Source organism: Fundulus heteroclitus, chromosome 6 (genome assembly GCF_011125445.2).
Source record: "Fundulus heteroclitus isolate FHET01 chromosome 6, MU-UCD_Fhet_4.1, whole genome shotgun sequence".
Classification (NCBI taxonomy): domain Eukaryota; kingdom Metazoa; phylum Chordata; class Actinopteri; order Cyprinodontiformes; family Fundulidae; genus Fundulus; species Fundulus heteroclitus.
This window is the reverse complement of record NC_046366.1, coordinates 4169366-4195560: the sequence shown is the minus strand read 5'-3', so window position 1 is coordinate 4195560 and position 26195 is coordinate 4169366. Positions and strand designations below refer to the sequence as shown.

General features: G+C 42.8%; 2 protein-coding genes across 3 annotated transcripts; one reads left to right on the top strand and one right to left on the bottom strand.

The window, feature by feature from the left end:
• Positions 1-638: 638 nt before the first annotated feature.
• glmna (glomulin, FKBP associated protein a) lies at positions 639-10568 on the bottom strand. Of its 2 annotated transcripts, XM_012856071.3 has the most exons (19): positions 10446-10568; positions 10115-10194; positions 8582-8707; positions 8389-8502; positions 8167-8275; positions 6881-7166; positions 6682-6781; positions 6393-6574; positions 6246-6299; positions 4701-4731; positions 2246-2335; positions 2124-2165; positions 1958-2031; positions 1791-1875; positions 1588-1697; positions 1412-1475; positions 1101-1236; positions 956-1026; positions 639-879 (listed from the first exon to the last, which is right to left on the bottom strand). In XM_012856071.3, the coding sequence occupies exons 2-19, from the start codon at positions 10151-10153 to the stop codon at positions 757-759; spliced, it is 1836 nt and encodes a 611-aa protein (XP_012711525.2). In that variant the 5' UTR covers positions 10154-10194; positions 10446-10568; the 3' UTR covers positions 639-756. The 2 variants fall into 2 exon arrangements, with proteins under 2 accessions (XP_012711525.2, XP_035993783.1); XM_036137890.1 differs by lacking the exon at positions 10446-10568 and having other exon boundaries at positions 10115-10334.
• Positions 10490-25953, top strand: rpap2 (RNA polymerase II associated protein 2). The gene is made up of 12 exons (XM_012856068.3): positions 10490-10604; positions 11414-11459; positions 11561-11675; positions 12823-12921; positions 13032-13097; positions 13195-13283; positions 13377-13412; positions 15650-16610; positions 19143-19249; positions 19424-19504; positions 21806-21874; positions 24779-25953. The coding sequence occupies exons 1-12, from the start codon at positions 10550-10552 to the stop codon at positions 24921-24923; spliced, it is 1869 nt and encodes a 622-aa protein (XP_012711522.2). The 5' UTR covers positions 10490-10549; the 3' UTR covers positions 24924-25953.
• The last annotated feature ends 242 nt before the right edge of the window (positions 25954-26195 follow it).

Sequence of the window (26195 nt, the reverse complement as noted above, 5' to 3'; positions counted from 1 at the left end):
CGGGGCAAACCTTTAAAACTGGTGAAGTTTTTATCACGTGGAGCTGTTGTTATACATCGGTGAGTCATTTTAGCCAATTAAAGTGAGAATACTCAGGTTGTCCTTGTTCAATTCTCACCAGAAGCTGCATTACATTTTAATGTTTAGATTTCTCATTACCAGTCAGGTTTCAGTTAATTACATTTATATTAGAATATCCATATGTATAATTATAAAAATAAATAAACAGGCTTTCATAGGGTGTCCCATTTTTTTTCACATAACTGCATTTGAGTCTGGAGATTAATTTGATCTGGTACGGATTAGACGAATACGATAAATTCAAATACCTGCATGTGATGTTTTTAAAAAACCTCTGAAACTGTTGGTTGTATAATTATTTCACCTCAGATGAAGAGTTCAAATACATCCGTAAAAGTCCCAAAATAATAATGACGTACCAACAATGAGTTTAAGTAAACATCAGTGCTGGTGAATGTATAAAAATGGTAAATTATTGCATATTAAAGCTGCAGACATATCAAACCTCTTTGTTCGTGGGTTTTTTAAATATTGCGTATAAAAATATATTTTTTTTACCAATGATGCCATCATGAGTTACAGCTTCATTAGAATATAAACAAAGTAAAGAGTGACAATTTCACTGTAGAAAATCTTTACTGAATGCTACAAATCTCATAGGGAGGAGAAACAACAGTTACATGACTGAAACGATGCATTTACATATGGGAGAAATAAACCACAGCCTTTAGTCTGCTAGGCCCTGAGGGGGTGAGGCTCTCCTGCAGACTCCAGGCCGTCCTTCACCTCGATCAGTTCCTCTATCCGCACCAACACGCTCTCGATCATGTCAAACGTGTGCAGCGCCGAGTGGAGAGCCTGAAAAGGAGCCGTTCACATTGATTCAGTCACACGTCATTCTGCTGCTTGTGACGGTTGAAAGCGATGAACTGACCTGAATCTGAGACTCTGACGTCATTTTTGGCAGCCTCTCCCCGCCCACCGACACAGACAGAACGGACTCCTCTGTGGGAAAACACGCCGTTAGTAAAGCAAGCTGCCTCCAGCAGGCTGGGCCGGCATGTTTTGGTGGTCCTGACCTTTGGCTTTCTTCCTTTTGCTCTCCATGGTGTCCTGCAGCTCCCTCTCATAGTGGGCTCTCGACATGTTGAGCCCAACGCGCAGTGGCTTCATGAAGGTATCCTCTATTTTATACAGCTCTGTCCAGATGCCCGTCTGCAAGACGAAAAGCACCAGTTATAATGACCTGTCACACCATGAAACATGCGGATTGAGAGAGAAACCAAAATGTTCGTTCTCTTTCTGTGTTTTCGGCAGAACCGGGCCGTCTCCTTCAGCCCAGGTCATTGCCGGGCTCCACTGCTGATGCTAGACTGCAATCTGCACTCACCTGGTTCTCTGTTACTTTGTCTCTGATGACGAGGTAGCGCAGCAGGTTCAGAGACTCCATGACTCTGGTGGAGAAAAAAAAATGTGCAAAACAGACAACAGTATCTCTGAGACTCTGTGGAGGAAGCTAAAGATTAGGGTGATGGCGAGCTAGATTTGAAAGAGGCGCAGGCGTACCTGTCCAGGTACTGCAGGAGGTCCGTCTCTGGTCCGTCAGGAAGACTGAATACCTTCCGCAGCAGAGGCAGCAGGTGAGCCCCCTCAAACCAGACGTTACTGTTACCTGGCTGAAGACAGAAGGAGAGCCAACGCTAGGTTTCTAGCCGCTGCACACAATCCTGCTGGAAACCAGCACAAACTGCAGAACCAGAGAGCGCTACCTGCAGAGCAGCGTCGACCTGATTCTTGATGTTTTTAATGGTGTAGCCTTCCACTCCTGAGTGGTTGCTTGTCCTGAGGATGTATCTGAGACAGTAACACAGACTCCGTTAGGAGGCGGGACAGGACGAGCCTTCTGCCGTCTCTACGCTGGCAATGTGGAGCTTACTGGAAAAATCTGTACTTGGCCTCAGCGCTGAACTTATCGATGCTGAGCTGGAACACCTTCAGTCCTTTAGTCCTCTGAGGTCAGACAACAAATACTGGTCAAAAAAACAAAGACCACAAATGGCACACATACAGTGAAATAAAAAGGAAATGTGCGGAGCTCCTACCAGATCATGCTTAGGACAAATCGTCATGACCTTTACTAAGTTCTGAGAAGAAGACAAACATTAGTTTGCAGTAAAATGTAACAGAGGATTGAAAAATGACGTTTGGAAAGAATCTTTATCACCTGAGGGACGGTGAGGAAGGTTTTAATCTCAAGCAGATCTGCTGGCAGGCTGCCATCCTCCACCCGCACCAGACTCTTCTCATACAGCTCCTGTTCAGATGGAGACAACACACAGCCATCCTTTCATTTCTCTCTCCCCATCAGCTTTGATTTCCTTATTTCACTTTCTGCCCACAGCCTGTTCACTGAGAAATCATGCCATACCTAGCTAAGGTATTATACATTTTTTCCATATTTTGCCACATTACAGCCACAGACTTCAATGCATCCTATTGGGAGTTTAGCTGATAGACAGTTATTAGCTGTGCACTGCACAAATCTGACAGAAAGCCAGAAAAAGCCCTGTTTGCACTTTGCACCAAGCCACGTAGGCCACAGAGCAAACGTGAAAGACGGTGCTTTGGTTAGATGAGACCAGAGCTGGCTTTTTTGGGCCTATATGCAAAAGTCTACATGGTGGAAAACCAAAACATTACCCTGAACATACCACCCCATCCTAAAAAAACATGGTGGTGGCAGCAGCATGCTGTGGTGGGGATGCTTTCCTTCAGCAGGAACAGGGAAGAATCGATGGGGAGATGGATGGAGCTAAATACAGAGAAATCCTGGAAGAAATCCTGTTATGCCCTTTTTCCACCGGCTCCGCTTGGCCAGGCTCTACCCCACTCCACCCGCATTGTAATTACAGTTTTTTTCCCTACTTGGGCTGGCTTCCCCCCCATCTCTTCTCAGGAGGTCGTACGATCAGAGCGAAGTAAGGCTGAAGCTGGACTAAAATGTGACATAAGCAGACTGCTGTTCATTGATTGGCCGTGGGCGAGGAGAAACAAGAAGGTTTTCTCAGAGGGAAGTGCAGGAAAAAGTTAAAATGAAGAGTAACGACGTTAACGGAGTGGGTCAAAGCGAAATCTAACTTTTCTATTTACAAACCCTAAACCACGCCTGATGGAAACAAAAGAAAAGAAAAAGGATTTTTATACGCAGACAGGAGCGCTTTATTTAATAACCTAAATCAGATTTGTGGATTTAGCGAGGCTTTCTCTCATTTTACACACTTTAGTCTTTAAAAAGTGTTTGGCTCAAAACGTTGTTCAAGGCCTCTGATCAAACCAGAGTGTGGTGGGAGGGAGGAGGCACTGAGGGGCTGCAGACTGTCTGCAACGGGGGGAGAACTCTGCTGTAGCAGGATCTAACGCATACAACACTCTGTCAAATCAGCGTAGCGCGAATATCCAACCTACAAAAATAATTCAACTGTGGTCAAAAGTCTACGGGTTAATGCTTTAAAGTCACCAAGGCAGAGGCACAGACTTCCCCATAAAGCCCTAAATTTTAACTCAGCGAGGCAAACTTTGGAGCAGGACAGATTCGTCTCCACGCTCTGATTCATTTCAAATCATTTATAATTATACAAACATATGTATTTTAATTTTTTATGTTTATGTCTAATCATTTATTTACTTTTTTATTCTTTTCCGTTTCACACGGATTTCTTTAAAATGTTAACCACAGTAATGGTTAATGGCGGTAGAACGCACAACACTGATGGTCCCTCAGGAGGCGTTCACCAACCCTCAGAGCCGTGCAGAGGACACAACTCCGATGGAAAAGGTAGCAGTAGAAGCAGCAAGTCTGGAGACTAAGGTGGAGATTCACCTTCAAGCAGGACAAAAACCCTAAACAGACAGAAAGATTTCCAATGGAAGGGTTCAGATCAAAGAGAGTTCATGGCTTAGAACGGCCTAGTCAAAGTCCACAACTAGATCTAAATGAGAATTTGTAGAAAGACTTGAAAGGAGACATTCTTAGATGCTTTCTATCCTCTCTGACTAAGCTTGAGCGATGGTGCAAAGAAAAATGGGCCAGAATGTCAGCCTTTAAAAAGCATTAACTTAGCAGAGCTGAATACAAATGCACTCCACAGTCTGCAAAAACATTCATGCTTTTCCTTCCAATCCAGAACTGCTCTACTTTGTGTTTGTCACGTAAAATGGCAATAAAATCGTTGCGGTCTGTGGCTGTAACGTGAAAAAAAATTGTGAAACAAATGTGGTGACATGAATGTTTTGTAATACACTATGTGACAGTTAACCCAACATGGATTTAAACTGAAGGAACCAGACTCTGTTAAGACTTTCAATGTCTTTTTATGGGGACTATGGACACAATCAGACCTTCTGTGGACTAAACGTAAATGAAACAAGATGGACTTGTGACATGATGGTTGAGAGAGGGAAAATCCTGCGATCCTTGCCAAACATGGTGGAACGCAACACCAGTCTCCATGAACTGAGCCAAGTGTTAGGAAATTACTGAGAGAGTCCTAAGTAGTAATGATTGCCCAAATTCAATAAACAAAAACTTTTAGAGCTTATTAAACACATAAAAAAGTCTAAAACATATGGTAATAACAAATACCTAATTAGAAGAAAACGTGTGATTCAGTTCAACTTACCAGACCTTTCTGAATCCTGGAGTCCTCGGTTCTATAAAAAAAACATTATATATGATATGTTTAGTAATGACGGAATGGAAATCTCCATTACCTTATTATAATTACACACTCAGGGAAATAATTATTTGATCTCCCTCTCCTTTTATTAGTTTGCTCAGTCACTAACTACCATCAACATCAACCAGAACTCCAGAAACAACCTTTAGCATCTATACTGAGGGAAACAAGAAGATTAATATTCTGGCTCCCACAGATTGGTCATGTGTCCATAAGGCACACCGTTCAATCCGTTAATGCATGACAGTTTCTCTACTAACATCTGCTGGGCAAAAACAAACATCTGTCAAAGAACGTGAGTACAACCTAGCAGATCTGCACCAGTCTGGAATGAGCGACAGGAGCATCAGCCAGATGCGTGGTGAGAAAGCTACAACTGTTAAAACTGAAAACAAAGTCAGTTGCCCTCGGTCTGGAGCTTAATACAACATCTTGTCCTGATCATGAGAAAGGTGACGGGATCAGCCAAGAAATCCTCATGAGGAGCGTGTTAGTGATCTGCGGGTAGATGAGATCACAGTCACCAAGCACACCACTGGCAACATGCTCTACACTGCAGCTCTTGCAGCCCTCTGTGTGAGAAGACACGTCTACAGGAATGTGATGAAAATCTGCAGGATGGATAAAGTACGGTGGTCTGGTGGGACCAAAATCAGGCTCTTTTGAGGAGACCGTATGATCTGAAGAACAAGGATCAAGAGGTGGAAACACTGTGCTGTGGCTCTGTCTTCCTGCAGGTTTACTTCACAGCCAATGGACAGGAACATGGACAGACCTCTGGTCTCTCATTGTGGGGAAGTCATCCTGCAGGAAAGCATTCCTAAAGCCTAACGTCACCATCCCCAACTTTAAAAAACTTAAAAACATTAGAATGTGGGGCCATTTTTTTATTGGGAGCTCAATGAACAGCATCGTGTATCGTTGAATGGCAGACAAGATCCTCCATGGTAAAATGGTAAATGACCTGTACTTGTACAGAGCTTTAACTAGTCCAACGACCCCAAAGAGCTTTACATTACAGTCAGTCATTCACACCCTGACGGTGGTGAGCTATGTTAGTAGCCACAGCTGCCCTGAGGCAGGCTGACAGAGGCGAGGCTGCCGTACAGCGGCACCACCGGGCCCTCTGACCACCACCAGCAGGCAGTTCAGGTGAAGTGTCTTGCCCAAGGACACAATGACTGAGACGGTTGGAGTGGGGCATGGAACCGGCCGCCTGCCAATTGCAGCACGAGCTCCTGCGCCACTGTCGCCCCATCCTTCAATCAGAGCATGACAATGAAACAAAAAAAAAAAAACATCAGCAGGGTCACAAAACGGTGTCTAGAAAAGAATTGCGTAAAGGTCGGTGGCCTCGCAACTTCAGACCTCGGCCCCAGAAGCTTCCTGGAAGGAGCTGAAGCCTTCGGTTACAGAGCAGCAGTCAAGAAACCGGGACAGTTTAGAGGACCTTTGTAGAGAGGATCAGGCGGTAAAGGAATGCATTACCGTGACAGAAGAATGGAAATGTGCTCCATGTTGCTGCGTAGACAGAACACAGGGCTGTAGGGAGAGAACAGAAAGGTACAGGTGTTAGAAAAGATCCTTTGATGTTCACCCAGTACTTTACAGTTCAACAGGTCTCTACGGAGTTACCTGAAAACACTGGGGAAGGTATCGGCAGACAGGTGATGAACAAAGACCAGGTGGGCCAAGCTGGCCAGGGAATTTTTCGGATAACGGACCTCTTCCTCCAGGAAGCCTGGAACCTCTTTCTTCTTCAGCAGAGGGTGGAACACCAGACTGGGTAGGGACTCTCCAACAGCGCCAAGAATGTCCTGCACACCACACACAGATTCACAGTTCAAACAATACTTCATGCTGTAAACATGCAGGATTTACAGTCTGCACCAACAACAATGGGGACTCAATGATTTGGCTGTACCAGGATTTCTGTAGCAAAACTTCTTAGGGGAGACAGAGGCAGCGTTTCTGCATCCCTGATCTGTACGTCCAACAAGGGCTGACTCAGCGTCTTCATGCAGCTACAAACAGAGAGTAACAGCCAATCATATGGTGTTTCAAACCCGGGAGAAATTTCTTCCCATCCACATCTAAAGAGGTTGGGACATTTTCTCACTCACAACTTCAGGAGTTCTGTCCGCAGCTCTTCCTCTGCTCCCTCATCGTGTCCGCCGGCTGTCCTGTGGGAGTTTTCCAGCTGATTATCCCCGCTCTGATTCAGTCTCGCCTCCTGCACAAAGGGCCTGACGAACTGTATCAAGTCAGTGCAGCAACGGCAAAGAGAAAAGACGTCGTGCTCTTCTTGCTCCTTCGTGTTCGGGATGGGCAGTTTGGCCAGCTGGTCCAGCACGGAGGACAGGGTCATACCCAAGGACGACGCCTTGCGGCTGCCCAGGCGCAGCAGCACTGGAGGGAAAGACGAGGTGAAGCTGTGGAAACTGAGCTGGTGATCTGATCAGAAAAACAGTGCCTTGGCAAAGTGTTTCAACCCTTCAACTTTTTCACTTTACAGCTTGAAGCTTAAATGTTAGTTTTCTTCTAGTATAGTCCTGTATTTAACTCCATCCATCTCCCCGCCAGCTCTGAGCGAAGCAAAAAAGCATCCCCATAGCATGATGCTGCCACCACCCTGTTTCACCACTGGAATGGTGTGCACACAGATCATGCCACCTGAGCTGTGCATCTCTGCAGCTTCAGCCGCCTGAATTGACAAAAACCTCTTTGTTTGTAGAAATGTCTTCAGGAAAACTGGGCAAAAATTCAGTTGCCTCTGATTTAAGCCTGTTTGTGGCTCCCTGAGAGTTACAATGAGCCTCTCGGCTGCTTCTCTAATAACTGCTGGTTCTAGCCCAGCCTGTCAGATTATGTGAATGAGCATAACTTAGACAGATGCCATATCTATTGATGGATCAAGAGAGCTCTGGGAGATGTTCAGAACCCTGCTGGAAACGTCTCCACAGCCTCCTCCCTGACCTGTCTGCCCTGTTCCTCGGTCTTCATGATGCCGTTTGGTCGCTAATGTTCTCTAACAACATTCTGAGGCCTGAAACAAAACAGCTGGATTTAGACTGAGATTAAATTACTCAAAAGGTGGAATTTCTTTTTCCTAATTGGGTTATTGTATGTACAGAAATTATTTAGGGGTATCAGCGTAAAAGGGGGCACACACCACACTTAAGATTTGTGCTTGTCAAAGAAACGACATTGTTCTTAAAGGCATTCATTTTCTCCATATCCTTTTCCTTCTACATGAATTATGCACAACTTTCTGTTTCCCAATAAAATATATTCATGTTTGGGAACGTAACATGAATGAATGTGAAAAAGTTCAGGGAGTTGGCACACTTTTGCAAAGGGACTGTAGTCCTGAGCCTATTTTTGCACAATCATTAAAGGTACTACCTACCTTTCTGTAGGGGGTTCAGAAGTAGACGAAGACGCTCAGCGATTCCATCAGGATCATCATGTTCCAGCTGCTCCAAGAGGCCAATCAGCAACTCCTTAGGTCTACAGGTCTGCAAAACCAAAGAAGACAACACTGTCCCTCATTCAGGCTCCAGACCTATACCTATAATGTGAACCTAAAGACTCAATCTTCCACATGTACCAGTTGAGCACGTTTACAGACCTCTAACAGGTGGTTAAAAATGGCCAGACACTGAGGGAGATGCTGGTCCTCTTTCTTCAGCAGCACCTGAACCAGCGGAGGCAGCAGATTCCAGCCCATACTCCTCACTATGTTCTGCAGGTCAGTGTTAGCAGCAGAGTCAGCCGTCACAGTGAGCAACGCACGCCACCGGCACCAGCGCAGAGAAACCTACCTGGTTCTTGTCATCCAGGACGATGCTGAGGACCTGCGGGCTGTTCCCCTCCTCGATGCAGGTGCGTCCAGCAATCGTGAAGACGTCATGATCGTCTGAGGTGTAGCTGTCATCTGCGAGGGCCTCCTGTTTGAAGCGGACACACATGACGGAATAAAGACGTTTACTAAATCAGGAATGAGGAAAATAAAAGCGCTTGTTTATTTGGATTACTATACTGTTATATATCTGTGCTGCATGTGAGTGGAGACGCGAAGGCAGGGCAAAATACGGTCAGGGCCAGATGTTTCGGTAGAGAGACAAATGTGCTTTGGTTTCCTGTGACTGATTTTAGATTGCTGTAGGAAGCGATCAGATGTGGGCCTCTCGGGTCTTCTTAGCCTAAAATGTTCCTGTATAAACAAAAATCACCGGTGTATGTGAAGCTGGAAGAGAGCTGAAACGAATCTGATCGATCTAATTAACAGGCCGAGCGCCGTAAAACACAAGCAGATGTGCTTGAAATCTTTGTCTTCCTGTGTTTGCTACGGTTACCTCCATCAAAGCATGCTGGCATATTTGCTTTGCGTCAAAAATGGCCTCGCGTGTAAAGAATCAGCAGGCAAGGGTGCTACAGCGAAAGGAATGTTTCTGTATGATCAACAGCTTCAAGGCGAGAGGAAGTGTCAGATTGTCCAACGGTGTAAAGAGAGAGCCAGAACCGTCTCCACCAGAGGAGAGTGCTGCTGAGACTTCTGCCACCAGTGCAGAGCTTGAACAACATTAGCAGCAAGTTGGTGTGAAGTGAAGATCCTGTGATAAGAAGGGATGCAAGGAGGTCAGTTGTGTCCGAGAAAAAACACGAAGCACTGATATTGTGTAGGAAGGGTAAGGATGGACAGCAAAAGATGAATCTTCTGATTATTGTGTAGATCTGAAAAAAATAAATAAAACATTTAGGTAGCGAAGAAAAGGTGAGCGCCATCATGTGGTGCCAACAGGGAGGCCAGGGTTCAGGGGATATTGTACAGCAGTGAAAGTTAGTTTTGTGAGTCTAAGTTGAATCAATGTGACCACAGGTTTCAAAACATTTTGTTTTATCTTATATTAAAGGTACTAAAGGAAAACTTCCCTTTATGTTTATGGCATATATTTATACAAGGTTGATATGGTGAGAAACCCATGTATAAATATATATTAATCTATATATGAACGTAATCCAGACCCTTTTCCATGATTATTCAGACAGTACCACTTAAATAGAGCTCCATACTTCTGTTTACCCAAGTCTAAAGCTACCATCTCTCCTCTCAGATCCTTGGTCCCACCATCGAGGATGAAGAGAGGAACAACTGCCCCTCACTTTGGCTGCTATCAGACTTGGGGATTTATAGCACATAAAAGCCACTTCTGTCCTGTGGGACAGGAGGAGCTCCATGGAAGAACAAATATCTCAGAGATAGATGGGGATCTTGGCTGAGGCCTGTGTAAAAATTAAACACAAACCCCCCAGAATAAACTAGACCAAGATAGCATGTCTATGGGTGGACTTACACATCTCTGCACCACATCACTGAGCTGCTCCAGAGCCATCTCTGCTGTCCTCGCATGGGCTGGATCTTCATCAAGCAACCCTTCAAAGCAAGAAATCAACAATGCAAGTTGAAGCGTCGCACACAAGACGCGTGGTATTCAAAAACACACCTACATGAGGGTTATCCAAGGCTACGGTGAGCAGTCAAACCCCGCAGTCTACAGCAAAGCAGATGCTGGGTCTGAATGAGCCGGACTCAAAGGGAAGCTAACCAAACAGCCATTCACGCCAAGCACTGAGCTGCCCCCCAAATCGCCCGGATAAAAAAAAAAAATAACAACGCGCACACACCTTTCCGAAGCCAGCGTGAACAACTGGTGTGGCCGTCCCGGCTGCCGTACGACGGGAAACGTCACGGCCGGGTCAGAGTTGAAGGGAGAGGAAACAGAAGCAGCATGGAGACCGAAGACAGGAGGAGGAGAGGAGGTTCTGCTAAAAGCGCCACTAAAGGTCCGCCGTTGAGCTTGTTATGTGGAGAGCAGCAGGGAGCGAGCGAGCCGGAAGCTGGTTACTGTCCGCGAACACCAGCGCGAGCCCTCCTGGAGACACAGCCGGCCGCCATTTTTAGTTCTGTGTGCGCAACATCAGGCAGACTCTCTGGAGTTATAGTTTGATATGTAGGAAATATGTCATAGTTTATTTTTTTTATGAAATCAAGATAAAGATCCGTCCTCCCTAAAACAGCCTTTCCTGGACTCATGCTTTTAGTGACATAAAGCAAGAGATAAGAGTCCTTTCTAGTAGGGGAGTTGTGGTTTTTCATGTTTCCCCCTATTTCTTTCTACATGTTTTAATCAGATTCTTCCTTCAAGGATGTTAAGCTAACATGCAGCAACATGTTTGAATTTGAATTCTTCTGAATCCATGTTGAACTCTGTCTGCCATCAATTTGTCAAGAACTCTGATCTGGAGTCCAAGTTGAACATGTTCTTTCCGCTGGTTAGAAAACTGTGTGATTTGCTAAAGGTTTAGTTTCCAACAAGTAGGAAGACATCCATAATGTATTTTGCTTCATTTAGTTAAAAACCTAAATGAACACGTTTAAAGATTGGTGTTTATTGGGCCTGTTGTGGCGTACATATACACCCAAAGCTTCCTTCACCAGTCTAATTTAAAAAGAAAGTTGTATTTTGTAACATCCTGCAGTGGAAGTGCATATTCTAATTACCCAGCAGGGTTTCTATGTTCAGTACAGATTGGTTAGTGGACCAAAAATGGACCAGTTGAAAGTATTCTAACTCTTCTGGTTTGTCTCACAGGTGGAAAATGTGTCAAAGTACGGGAAGCCGAAGAAGAAGCGAGAAGGTGTGAAGAATTTACACCACTTTAGACTCACAGCTCTGACAGTATTTCGCCAGTAATATAAACGTGGAGGTGTGCTGACCGGCTTGCTGTATATTCCTCAGGCGAGAGGAGGTGAAGGAGAGGCTGAGGGAGAAGGTGGAGCTGGAGAGGAGAGCCCTGATGGTGGTGGAGCGCCTCCTGGAGGACAGTGTGCCTGAAGACTTCTTGATAGACTGTGTATGTAGTCATCTCACTGCACTGGTTCAAACCATTTACTGAGCACGTACGGTACAACGATTCCTAGTTTACTTTATATGCCTGAAGACTATATGACAAACCCAAAACAAATCTGGGCTGTCTGTCCGCTATTGGTGGATGTTTCCTCCACTTTTCTATTCTGCATGGGGAAAAACACACATCACAAACATGTCACTGTAATATTTCTGTCACAGTAAATTACACATTCACAGCAAGTAATATTGATGTGAAAACAGTAGTCAACCTAAGAGAAACTACTCCACCAATGTGTGTGTATATATATATATATATATATATATATATATATATATATATATATATATATATATATATATAAATATGAGAGAGGGAGACATTGCTAGTTTCTTACAATCAGTGCTGCCATATTTTTGTTGCATTTCACTGAAGGGGTTTTCAGTTCACTTCAGCACTGTTACATTGAATATTACTTCATAAATCCATAAAGGGAAGTTTTCTTCATAGCATCGTTATAGATAGTGATATCTATGTGCTGGAGAGATCTCTTGTAGCAGTCTGTGTTGTAGCAGATCAAAAGGAAACCTGACTAAAGATAATCTGTTGTTTTTACCTTTCACTTTTTCTGGCCTGTGATCAGAAAAAAAAAAAAAACATTTATACGCCGTTCCGCTGTAGGCACGGGCAGGCCTTAGACGTTTATGATGTGATAACTTTAAGTAAAAATACAGAATGGTTTAAAAAATGTAAACAATTTGCAAGGCACTGTTGTGCTTCCTCTGATATTAAGAATAAACACAAAAGGCTTTATTTATTAACAAACTCGAGCAAAAACAAAGTGTAAAATAACTAATACGCCAGCGGGACGTGATAATCTTTCATAAAAATTTGAAAGCAACCAGAGTGAGCTACTGACGTATAAATTTAAAAAAGTAACGTGGCCATGCACCTTTAAGGTACAGTTTTCAAGCATATACATTGCTTTGATAGTATTGAAAAATTGGACTGAAACTATCAGCCCTCAATCCATTTCTATTGCTGAGGGAAAAACAGCTGCTGATTGTATCATATTCTGCTTTAAAGGGATGGAATAGAAGGTTGACTTGTGATTTTTACAGCTGTACGGTTTACCTTCCTTTGTTCTTCACAGGCCAAGTTCATCACTCCTACTAATTACAAAGACACTGTGGAGGAGAGGTTCATCGCCAAGCTCTGTGGTTATCCTGTATGTCCCAACAGACTGGGCAAGGTAAAACATTTCCTCCCAGTCAACCTGGGCCTGTGCATTAATTAAAGCCCTGATCTTTAACCATTCCACATTTGCCTCATCGCGACTCATCCACGCTGTTCAATCTGTAGATCCCAAATCAACAGTATAAAATATCTACCAAGACAAACCGGGTTTATGACATCACAGAGCGGAAGGTAAGTGCTCTTACATCAGGTTTTTATTTTCTTTCTGGCTACTATCAGGTCGTTTTTCAAAGAAACATTCAAATCTCCATGTTCCTATTGTGTGTAGTGTTTTTGTAGTAACTTCTGCTACAAAGCTTCGAAAGAGTACGAGCTGCAGATATCAAAGACGCCTCTATGGCTCAGGCAGCATGAAAGGTATGTGGCTGCTTTCTTTTCTTTGGTCTTAGGAAGCGGTTTTGGGACATAACAATGTTCTAAATATTCTGTTACCTTTTTGTCTCTTGGCAGTCCTCCAGAAATTAGGTTGCTAAAGAAAGGAGATGGGTATGTACTGCTGGTTCACTCAAGAAAAATCAGGACACCCTATGAATGCTATCCGTCTTTAACATATTTGGACATATGGACATTACTGATCAATTTTGACTAACATTAAAGTGTAAAAACTAAAGGTAAAAACTTTATTAATAATTTTAAAGTTTACTTAAAAATGACATTTTCTGGTTAGGCATAAGTCAAAGACAGCCCCACATTTAAACTCCCTTAAATTGGCTATATACACACACTTGGGTTTATCACATTGGGTGGATATGATTCACAATTTTCAGCCTTTTCAGCCCGTTTCAGAGCGCAGCCTCCTGAATAATGCCCACTAACCTGAGACAGCTGGATAGACACTCTTCAGCTAACAAGAATAGAAGAAACAATCATTTCTCGATTGAGGTTTGGCCATACCGGATTAAATGGTACTCTGTTTATTTTAGGAAAATATAGTAATGGCAAATGTGAATATTGTGGGGTAGATGAAACAGTTGAGCACGTGATGTTATACTGTAATAAATATGAGGAGGAGAGACAACAATTATTTAGAAATTTGAGTAAAGTAAAAGTTAAATTAGATTTATTTCAATTATTCAGAAGTATTTCAGATAGTAATATTTACAGTATAGTATTTCAATATCTAAAAGTAACACATTTATATAATAGAATTTAATTCCTGAGAGTCATTCTGGTCCACACTCCATTCCAGTAGATGGTGGAAATGCATCTATCTGTTGTTTGCCACCGCCAAAAATTTCAAAGAAGAAGAAGAAGAAGACACTCTTCAGCTCATATGGGACACCTGTAGTTGTTCTGGCTGGATTTGCCGGTCAGCAGGTTGTCAAACTGGGCTCGGGTGAGACATAAATAGCACTGAAAACGACCGTCTAGCTTTATTCAATAAATAAAGCCAAGCCACCCTCCTAATTTCATCTGCACTCCGCAGTCCAGCACAGGGAAAGAACTGGGTAGTTCCTCCCAAAGGGAGTCACTTTGTTAGAACCTCAGCAGCGCTAAGCTCGGCCTTTTACCTTGGTCAAACCTTAAAACAACACAGTAAAAATACATTAAAGGTAAACCATTTTAAACTTTCCCTGCTAATTTCTGCCAAACCTCTGCCTTTGTGTCTGGTTGTGCCGACAGGACGGTCCGATTGCAAGATGTTTCTCCAGGCTGAAGCTAGTTGGCAAGCAGCTAGCAAAAGGGCAAATCCTGGTGAAGCCTGGCCTGGGGTGCGTTTTACATGGGTTCAAACAGACTGTGGTCGGCCTGCCGAGTGTGGGAGCCCTGCCTGGCAGAAGTGCTTCCTTAGCTTCCTGTGAGACTGTGGCCTTAGCTTCCTGTGAGGGCCTGCACAGGCTGCAGCGGGCGACTCCTGATCATCTTTTCTCTTAGCTCGGCCTAGCCGCAGGAAACCACTCTGTGCCGTCTTGACTCAGCTTTCCTGCAACAGCTGACAACGGTTACAAACAGCCTGCCTCCTTGGCGGTCGGCTGTTAAATTCTGATGTTGGAAAAGGGCAGCGATGCACTTAGCTTTGATTCTGCCTGCATATGTGGCGGGTCTCTGAACTCCAGTCAGATCCTCCACAGAGGAGGATGAGAGGCTCCCCTACACTGCTTAAAGCAGCGGGCGACAAGAGTCTGACTGTCGTGTGGGGAGGGGGCTTTATTCAGTGACCCCCTGCTGTGAGAACAGTCCCCGGATGCCTGTCAAAGTTTCATGTTGTTTCCAGTTCAGTCTGATTTATCCCACATGGCTGAAAGCACAACAACATCTTCCCAACCAATGAAAAACACAGACCCAGGAACGTGCCATCAACAAGCTCCACCTCCTTCAAAGCGTTCAGAGAGCACGTGTTCTTTTTCTTTTTTATATACACTTGTAGTTTGGTAAAAATAATTGAGTTTGAATTCAGTGTTTGTGTTCTTTAACAAAAAATAGGTCATTAAGCGACAGCATAAAATGCCCAGGGCTGCACGTAAAACATATACTTAACATATGATTTCCATTTTATCAGTATGTTTTTTTTCCTATATCGTCCAGCACAATAAAAATTTAATAGGGTGTCCTCATTTTTCCCTTTAACCAGAATGAAAATGTAAGTGCTCGATCACCTGCAATGAAAAGATAATTAATAATAAAACTCTTTAACGCAAAATTTAAAGTACACCTCAAAATCAACATTGGCCTTTTGACTTGAGGTTGTGAATAGACTGAATGTGTGTAACCTGTGTGTCCAGTGGGAGCTCTGGTGAGGAGGTGAAGCTGTCAGTGAGGCGCCTCAAAGAGGAGGACATTGAGAACCCGGCAGCCGCTCCGCCTGAGGACCCTCCTGTCTCTCAGGGTGGCGCTGCAGGAGGCCACCACAGCCAGAGCAGCGACAGCGAGCAGGAGCAGGACTTTGTCTCCAGTGTGGTCTCCCAGCACCAGAGACCCCGGGTGCACTGGGGCGCCCTGCCAAAACGCACCGATCAAGACCAGAACCACCTTCAAACCCAAAGCCCAGAGAAGAAAGGACCTAAAAAACAGGAAAGGAAGGAGCTGCATGAGCTAAATAGTGAGGCATCTCCTGAGGGCCAGAGTGTGGAAGAGGCCACCTTAAAGCTGAGTGAATGTAATGTGTCAGAGAGAGTCCTTCCCAGCACGGACCAGCCTGTAAACACGCAGACTGACGTCACAGCTTCACCCACTTCTTTAGTGGGAACTACACCCTCAGCAGGGAGCAAACATGACCCTTGTCCATCTACAACTGGAGCTCCATCAAACCCTCCAGGTCTCAGCATCACCCAGGTGGGCATGAGCAGGAGGGGGGCCGCCGGGTTGCAGGATCTCTTAAAGAAACACATGGGACAAGTTAATCCCGACTCGGTTCGGCTGAATCTTCTGGAGTGCCTGAAGAGGACGTTAAAGGAGTGGTGCACAGACGAGACGCTGCGCTTCCTGTACGGAGCCCATCATTCCCTGGGTTCCCCATTCGCTGATTTAAACCAGACCAAGGAAGAGGAACTAGATGAAGACGACCTGGACGATGATGTGACGGGGCCTGGCGCCGAACAGCAGCAGAGGCCTTCGGCTGCAGCTTCGGCTCCAGACTATGAGACGCAGCGGAAGGAGACGGAGCAGCTGCAGCTCAGAGTCAGGGAGTTTTACAAAGGGACGTGGATTCTGGCTGAGGAGGAGCAGGGGCCCAACGCAGGCAAGGTGAGAGGAGGAGAACTGCTGCTGCTTAACAGGGTGGCATGGGGGAGCTTTATCAATGATATTTTCTAATTCTACTATATAAACGCAAAATGAAAGCTGAACATAGAAGCAGCATGTGAAAAGGATGTCTGGGTCAGCCAATTATTGACCCAACTTTATAGGCGAGAGTAGGGATGGGTACCTTTCACATTTGAACCGATACCCAGTACCTGGGAATCGATACCGCCACTTAACGGTACCTATATTCTGTACTTTTGTGTGTTTATGTGGTAATAAATGTTAGTTTATATATAAACTCTCAAAATGTTTCAAATTAACATATTTATTTCTCAATATGTAAACTTGTTTGGATCTACAAATGAACCTTATTAAATAACTTGTGAATTTTAATACATTGCCTGAATAATGAATTAGTTTTACCAAAACAACAGTTATCAGAGGCAGAGAGTGAACGAGGTGACTAAGAGACTGAAGCTGTGAATAAAATGCAGGGAATCGTTTTAGTGTTTAAAACAGTTTAAGAGAAGAAAAAATATATATATATATTAAAAACATTGTTTGTAAATCAGGGAGGGAACCATTTCCAATGTCTGTCCGTCCAGGAGATGGTGCTTGGAGAAGTGCCAAGATACTAACTCCAGAACGATTGTTACTTTCACAGGAAGTCACTGATAAGACAAGAAAGTCGTTAGATTTAGTGCTAGTCACTTTTTGAAAAAGAGGGTGCTGGATGGGTCTGAAAATCTCTAAATATAGCAAGAAAGTTGTTAAATTGGCAGCAGTGACCAGGTGATTCCTCAGATTAGAAGGATTCCCGCCGCTGGCCGGACCATGAAAACCAAACTCTAATTTTGGTTTTCATGTTGCTTTTACAGTAATGGCCTTCTCCTCTCTGGATCTGTTTTAGTGTGCATTTATCAGCTTCAGTCAGCATCTTCACAAAGGCTGATACATTTTACACCCAAACACCAAGCCCCCGTCTCCTTCCTGAGTGTTCTGATGGCTGGACAGCCCCATGATTTGTTGGGTTTATACTGGTGTATAAATGTTTGAATGTGATACCTTCAGGTATCACTTCTCATGATAATCTTGGATGATTTTGTTAGAGTTTTCCATGATGTGACCATAAAGGAGTGTTTTTGAGGTTCTGCCTTAAAAGAATATCCACAGGTGTAAATAAGCACATTAGACGCTTACAAAGTCATGACTTCATCATCGGGGCTCTTATTTCTAAAGTTTGCGTGCGCACAAAACGGGGCCTGAAACTTGTGTACATCACTTTCCCCGCAAATGCAGTGATCTATAAGAATAAACTTGATGTCAGTATTTGCAGACTTTTAAACTCTGACCCATGCGTGTGCTCGTTTTGAAAACAGGAAACTGGCGACACCGATGGTGAGATGTGGAATTGCAGTCAGACTGCATCACGATTCCTTTGACATTCACTGTCACTCCATATCAAACTTTAATCATAGATCGACTTTATCATAAGCATTCAAAACCACAGTGTTATTCGTGCTTGCACATAAGGACCTTTCGAATGAATAAAAAAGACCATAAGACATCTGAAATCTTAAATCAAACTCTTTACATCATTTCACCAGTTTCCTACCATCACATTCCTCTCCCTGATGATCACCAGGGTGACGTGGACCACAGATTAACTCAGAAATTGTGATAAGATGTGAGGCTGTTGCACTGCTTGCTGTAAACATTTAACTGCTGTGGTGATGCTGGAGGAATTAGGGGTGAAAGTGGTTTCAGGGATGAAAGATACCCTGGCCCATGATGATTTAGACTTCCTGCAGCATTGAATGTCATCTGATATTTAAGGCAGCAATAAGGTTCTCTTTTTAACAAGGTCTCATAATGTGGAAAATGTGTGCATTGACCTCTGATTTACACATTTCTGAAAAGGCCTATCTGTCCCAGTTTTTCCCAGTTTTTGCATTTTCTCCATGGTTGGCATTGTTGCGGTGAAATAACATTGATCGAGTTGATTCATGAGGGGCTTTACCTCAACCATTTATAGCTGAATGTAGGCGTGTAGAGGGCAGAACATGAGCAGAACCTGGCACACAATCATTCAGGCGCTGCTGTGATTTATAAAGGAAAGATTTTTTTATTTTATTTCATTTTTTGGGGTGTGCGTACACTTTTTTAGTGTAGATTCTACGCCATGTTTTCTAAATGTGACTCCTGGGCTTTCCAAATTATTCAAATGCAGAGTAATCTTTATGTTTGTGAACCTCTGGATGAAGTTAAAGGAAATCTCTTTAAACATATCTTTCATTATTCTGTCTTTCTGAAATAGTTCTGAGAATCCGGACTGACATTAAATGGAAGGTTTATTCTGATTTAGTATCAATGCGTACAAAAGGGTTGTGTGTGTTTAGAGCTTGCACATATGCTGAGTGTAATAAGTCATGTGTTCAGCTCATGTTGAGAAGACTGATTATATTAGAATCAGTATATATCCTGATACTCTAAACTTTAGCATTTGAACACACATTTTTTTCCCCCTCTTGGCAGGTCACAGTGCAGGACTCGGTATCAAAGGATCCAGTTTTGCCGCTCATCGACTCCCACGCTCAGAACCTCATCCAGAAGCGGATTACGGTGGAGAAACTCAGCAGCTGGTGCGTGTGTGTTTTTCATAGAGTTTTGTTTGAACTTGCTCACTCTGCACTATCCAGTCACTGCACAGGATGCTACTTTAGGAAAGCAGCAAATAAACAGATACCAGAAGTCAAGATAATGCAGCTGAATGTAGCCATGATAAGATCACTCATCTGTCACGCTGTGTTGCTCAGTCTCAGAAACATCGTAGGTCCAGTGGGCCTCACCATGAGCGACATCTCCACAGACCTGAACAACCTGGTCCGAACATTCAGGTCAGTACGGCACACACCTCAGATACACACTTCTCTCAGCAGATCTCTAGTTACCGACATGCACGCTCCTTTTTCTAGATTAGTAGTTTTAGAGGACACGCTTACACACATGTTGGTCTTACTGTCATTGTGAGGACGTTACATTGACTTCCATTCATTTCTCATTCCTTTCTATGGACCTAACCCTAAACTTAACCATGACTAGTACATCCCTAGCCCTAACCTAAACTCAGTTCAGATGGTAAACCCAAACCTAACCAAGGTTTAGACCCTTTGGACAAATGTCCCCTCAAAATTGGTTGTCTGTCAAGATTGGGGTTCACACAACCATAGCTATACACTGCCCCCCATCCAACACACACACACACACACACACACACACACACACACACACACACACACACACACACACACACCGTTTTAATTTTAGTGAGAAGAAGGTAAGATAAGTTTATTTACACAGAACTTTTCAATAACGACGATTCAAAGTGTTGTACATGAACAGAAAAACATTACAGATTAGAATAGGTAAAATAAATCGTTGACTGCAATTCTTTTATACATTAACAAACATACAGAAAGACACAACTGTTTCAATGTAATAAGAAGAACTTAAGAAATAAGAAGATATATGTTAAAAAGGCTTTAGTGTTAAGAGCACTGCCTAAAATGCAGGAATGGGAAGTTATAGAAGCATGTCATGGAACAGCTGACCACAGCTGAAAAAACCTTAAAGGTTTACTGTTTTCCATAATGTTTAAAATATTAGCGAACTAGGTTTGTGATGCTAGGATTAATAACAGTTGGACTAAGCAAAATGGAAATTATTTACTGTGTTTTCCCCTTTCTCTTCAACTGTGTGCAGGCATCCCCTAAACATGAAATAATTATTGTTCTTAATAATAATAATAATAATAATAATAATAATAATAATAATAATAATAATAATAATAATAATAATAATAAAAACAAGGAGGATTTGTTTATGACTTTAATGATGCTGTATTTAGCTATGCAGTCATCTGATCATTCAATTCACAGCTCCACATTATTGTACTAATTCCTCTGACTTTGCTGCCCTCTACTGGTAAGATGTGTGCACGGCAGGATATTTGGTTTAAATAATAATTACCTGCAGCCTTTCTTACTTAAAGACTCAGAGAATGGATGCAGTTTGACAATAAAAAAAATCTATACTGCTTTGCACAAGTCCAGCAGACCAACTTTTTGTCCAGAAAAAAGCTAAAAGGCTTTTTGCTGGACAAAAAGAAAAAGGGGACCTAACAGGTGTAAAGTTTTCTTTAGTGCATCTTCTTGTTTTTAATGTAATCCCTATCTCCATTTCATACTGATGTGCTTCAGTGAGTATTGTGCTTCAAGTCTGTCTTCCTCATATGAGGGATGTAAGCCTACAAAGACCATGCCTTTGATATATCATATAAACAAAGCCTTACGCACTAAAAATGTAATTTAAGCTAAAGATTACGCTTATTAAGTCCTCATGCAATGACTTTCAGACCAGATTGTGAATGCAGTTCCTTTTAACTGAAACACTCTGAACTCCAGTTCAGTAAAACTATTGGTCAAAACTGTCCTGGTCTGCCATGTTCTGAGCTGACCCGTGGATCTGTGCAGCTCCTCCAGAGGTACCATGAGCCTCTTGGCTGCTTCTCTGATTGATACTCTCGTTTCCAGGCCTGTAACTTTAAGAGAACGGCCATCTTGGTAGGTTTACAGTTACTTTCTGTTTCTGATGATTGGTTGATCAGAACTCTGTCAGATGTACAGCACTTTTGATTTTGATTTTATTTCTTTTGAGATTAATTAGTAAATTATTATTATTATTATTATTATTATTATTATTATTATTATTATTATTTACTAATTAGTTCATGTCCGAAGGGAACTGTTTACATTGGGTTTTGTTTAGGGTCTCAGAGTAAAGGGGAATGCATGTTACTCAGAATTTTATTTGTCAAAAATAAAAAAAGTCTGTGCACTTTTTGTGTTGGTCTGTCACATAAAATCCCAATAAAATACAGAAACGTTTCTGGTTGTAACACGAAAAAATGTTTAAAAGTTCAAGGCACTGTCTGTTTAAAGTAAATCAAGCTGGACTGTAGAAGGAGACATCAGTGCTGCAGGCAGGGGGCTTTGGTAGTGCTCATTTTATGTTTTCCTATTTACAGAAAGTCTGATTAGGGCAAATATCACAAATGTCTTAAAAAAGCTGCTCTTAACTATGCTGAGTCTGTATTTGACCTGAATTTATGGTGACCCCTGCTTCTTCATTTTTTACAGGTTCACCAACACCAACATCATTCACAAAATTCCAGAGTGGACCCTCATAGCTGTGGTGCTTCTGCATCTGTAAGTTTACATCGTCTGTTTAAATCCTCCGTGGCCATTTTTTGGTCCTCACTTTTTTCTGGGCTAGCCGTCAGGTTTATGTTAGGGTTAGGTGTATGCTCGGTTTAGAGTTAGGGTAAGGGCATAGAAAGCGTTGAAAATGAATAGAAGTCATTGGAGGTGGGTGCACGGTCCTCAGTAAGTATTTTAAACAAGGATGTGTGTATGTTGCCGTTCATGGACAGTTCCGTGCTGCTCCCGTCTGAGTACACACAGCCTTATCTCAAGCTGATTGCCCCTCTCCAGATCCGTGAAGCACCACTGAAGGCACACACTTTAAGCCTGGCACACTCTGAAAGGAAACGCACACACTTTAACTCAGCATACACTCCTCCAGCTCGACCTGTCTGGGAAAACCCTCACCTGATGCTTGTCTCATCCTGATTTATGGCGCCCTCAGTGGTCCCAGCTCAGTTTGCTTAGTTCTTCCCACTCTTTCAGTAACTTTATAGTTAGTCATCACTGAAGAAAGACGCTACAAAGACAAGAAAGCATATTGAACTGGACAAACTTAGTTGTTCCTCCGGTTTAAAAATGTTTGGGGGCTTTAAAGAAAATGATGTCTGGGTAAATATCTTTATGCAGGGGAAAAGATTTGTAAACCATCACCGTCTCTGGTCTGATTAGAGGTGATTTTTCTTCCACAAATCACTGCTTTCTGACATGCAGTGAGTCCCCTGACCTAACAGAAGGACTTTTCTCACCTTAGATATTAGAGTAAAATGGGCAGAGAGTCACATGAAGCCTCATCGCTGTTGCACGTTTTTTTAAATCCTCTTCACCAAGCGTTGGTTGCCCGCCACGTGTCCCTGTGGCGCTCTATGATTTCATCAGTTCCCATTGAACTTGTCTTCCACTCCGTCCTTCCATTCCTCCATCATGAATAATTTGGCGTGCTGTCTTATCTGTCCGCTGCGTGGCAGCTGTGGAGCTCGTCTGGCCTCTATTGTTTGGGCCAGCTAAATAATGGATACCCAGCCACCCCGCCCCCCCCACGTAGCTGCAACTCTAGACCCTGAGTTGAACCGGAGATTACCCAGCAGTGCGCCTCCACTCTGGGAGACAGGACAGGTAGGAAGGGACTAGAAGAAAGCAGCACGGAGGTTATGAGCTCCCATTACAACGACAAACTCTCATCTGTGTTATGTGGTAGAGCAATGTGTCGTACATTCACCAGCCGCTTTATTAGGCACGGCTCCTCCATTGGTTAACTGAAATAGTGAATCAGCTGATGACTTGCTGCAGTGCGAGCAGCAGAACGTGGGAGATGGGGAATTCAAGAGATTTTGACCGTAGCTCTGTAACACGTTTGGTCTGAGTGTTACAGAGACTGCTGGTCTGTTGGGATTTTCAGACATAACTACCTCTCTGAAGAAACTGTCCAGTGAGTGGCAGTCATGTGCAGGAACGTGTCTTGCTGATGTCAGGGGTCAGAGTAGAGTGGGAGGACTGGTTTGAGATGATAGAAAGGCAACCGTGCTGAAATAAGCGCTCATTCCAACCAAGGTGCAGAATGCTATCTCTGAATGTTGATGCAGACGAGCTGCAGTAACAGTGACCTCTGTTGAACTCCATTAATGGATTACATTGCTCTTTATTTTGCCTACGAGCAGTGGCGGTTCTAGACCAAATTTACCAGGGGGGGCCAAAGTGGGGTCTAGTGTTTTTTCACAGGGGCACAGAGGAAAAAAAATTAACAATAAAATGGCAATATTTAACTGTGTAATAATCTTAAGTGAGCCACTTGTGGCTCTGGAACTGCAGGTTTCAGACCCCTGATCTAGCAGTTGAAAACTTTGGTCCCAGCTCAATACGGCTAAAGCTAAACATGAAACATCTTAAGTTTTAAATTGTTTTTAGAGTAAAGCTGTATAGGTAAAAAATAGTATTGGTTAAAGTGACCAATCAGTTATGGTTTCTTTGCCATTGCAAATAATTATGAGAAGTTTATTTATGCTTTTAGTACAGGGGCCATAACAGGGGCCAGGGCCATTTCTACAGGGGCATCGGCCCCTGTTGGCCCCTGTCTAGAACCGCCCCTGCCTACGAGGCATTCTCAGTGTCCAGTGATCCTCATTCTCAGTTATGACTCGTTATCAATCAATTCTACAACTACCTGTAACCAGAGATGCGCCGATCAGAGATTTATGGCTGATTTTCAATCCTTGTACCAAGAGGATCTGAGGTTCCCCGCTAAAACCTTTAGGAGTTCACCATTTGAAACTGTATTTTCCATCTTATGCTAGCATGGTTAGCATTAACACCTCTAAGCATATCAATTCTGTGTATTACCTAGACAATGCACACCTCGATATTTACCTTTAGATTTCCGAACCTGTGCCAACATTTCCAAACACAGCGTGTCCCACAACAAATAGTTAGAAAGCTCAAAAGCTAAAGCAGAGCAGAGTTGCTGTAATACATTTAGTGCTGTAGTTAGCATTAGGTAGATATGACCCTTTGCCTTTTTCAAGAAACGTCCCCAAAGTGAGTACAAATTGATGCCATGTGTCAAAAGGCTCCTTTTGAAATGAGCAAAACTGTAAAAGTACAAAATGAATAGAGCGCTAACGAGGACGAGCAGGTTGACATCTGTTGTGGCCCGATTCTCCAGTTTTTGTGGAACTTAGCAGCAGTTTCCAAATGGACTGGACTCGGAACAAAACCATTAAATCTGCTCTTTTTAAGGATAATTTTTTTTAGTTTCAGTTAGTAAAGTTGATACGTTACCTTTTATTTGGCAGAATACATGTTCTTTAAATTGTGAATTTGGGGTAAGATGTCTATAATTGCGCCGTTGTTTCTATTGTTCTCCCTGAGACAAGAGGTCACATGGTTTGCTTTCTGATTTCCCTCATTCTCCAGGTTGTCAGATGTGTCTCCGGTGGTGCAGGAAGCCTTGGAGACGTCGGCATCAGTGCAGTATTTAAACACTCTGATGGAGGAGCTCGGCCTGCAGGAACAGGACCTTCTTAACCTAGTTCAGCTGTTTAAATCGCCAACAAGCTGACAGAACAATAAACAGACGTATAATGTGTTCAATCTCATAAAATGATCAATTCAGGAAAAATTATGTTTTGTGTGGTTTTGTCTTTATTAAAACAAAAAAAAGGAGACTGTTACCTAGTTGCACGGACGCATTCATTTGCACCTCTGGTAAAGATTTATGAAAATACATGAAATAAATTCCTTTTTAACTGTAACATAATGTCACATGGGGGAAAAAAAAGTTCCAAGCTTGAATTTGAGCATATTTATTCAGTGAGGGGTACAACCTTGAGTCAGAGTAGTTGGTACCCTTATACCTTTTAAAATCAACGATTTTATCAACGGATAAAAACAACCTTAAGTTACATTAAGCCTGCTTTTTTTTAATGTATGCTTTTTGTTTCAGATTTGTTGATCTGAGCTTCTAGAAACTTCTGATTTGTTCCTCTTGGGTATAAAGTTAACATGAAGCTAACAGGTTAGACAACTACCACAAAGAGGGACATCTTAGAGTCACTAAAACACAACTAGATGCTCTCTGGTTGGTTGGGAAAAAGTCTAAAGTCTGCTGGGCGAACATTGATTAAGTGAGTTTGGCATAAAACAAGTAATGTATAATCTGGAATAGCACCCTCCTCCACACAGTTTAGTATGACGGAGGATCTGTGATGCTATGGGCCTTTTCCTCTTCCAAAGGCTTTGGGAATCTTGTTAGAGTGGTAAAAACTGGTATAAACTTATATAAATAAACTTGGTTGACTGAATGTTATTAGATCATTCAATGGGATAATCATACAAAACCTAAAGTATGGTCAGATCTATGTTGAACTGATAAGAAGGGTTATGCAAAGAGGATTGGAGAAAGATCCCTCTGCATTCTTCAACCTTATGAAATTTTAATGGACCACATGCTTTGCTACTGGCAAAGTAGCACTACAGTTGTGGCACCGATGGTTTTGCTCAAAATAATTCCTTTTATTGAATTAATTGTATTTGAAGGCTGGATTTTCCAGCGTGAGATTTTGTTACAATAAAATGCTTTTAAATTTTTACGGCTTTTCACCAGTCTTTAGCAATAAACATGTCTGCTCGTTTATGTTGTGGTGCCGGATTATGTGCACAATCTGTGGCCAGTTATGTGCAAATCACATCCTTGAGGCTTCAATATTTAACTAAGGTAGAGGCAATGTAAAGACAACCAAAATCACACCCAGCTTTTTCCCAGTGAAAACACCATGTGGACTTGGCCGCTTATTGCTGCAGTTAAAGGCGCTTGTACTGTAATAAAAGCTGC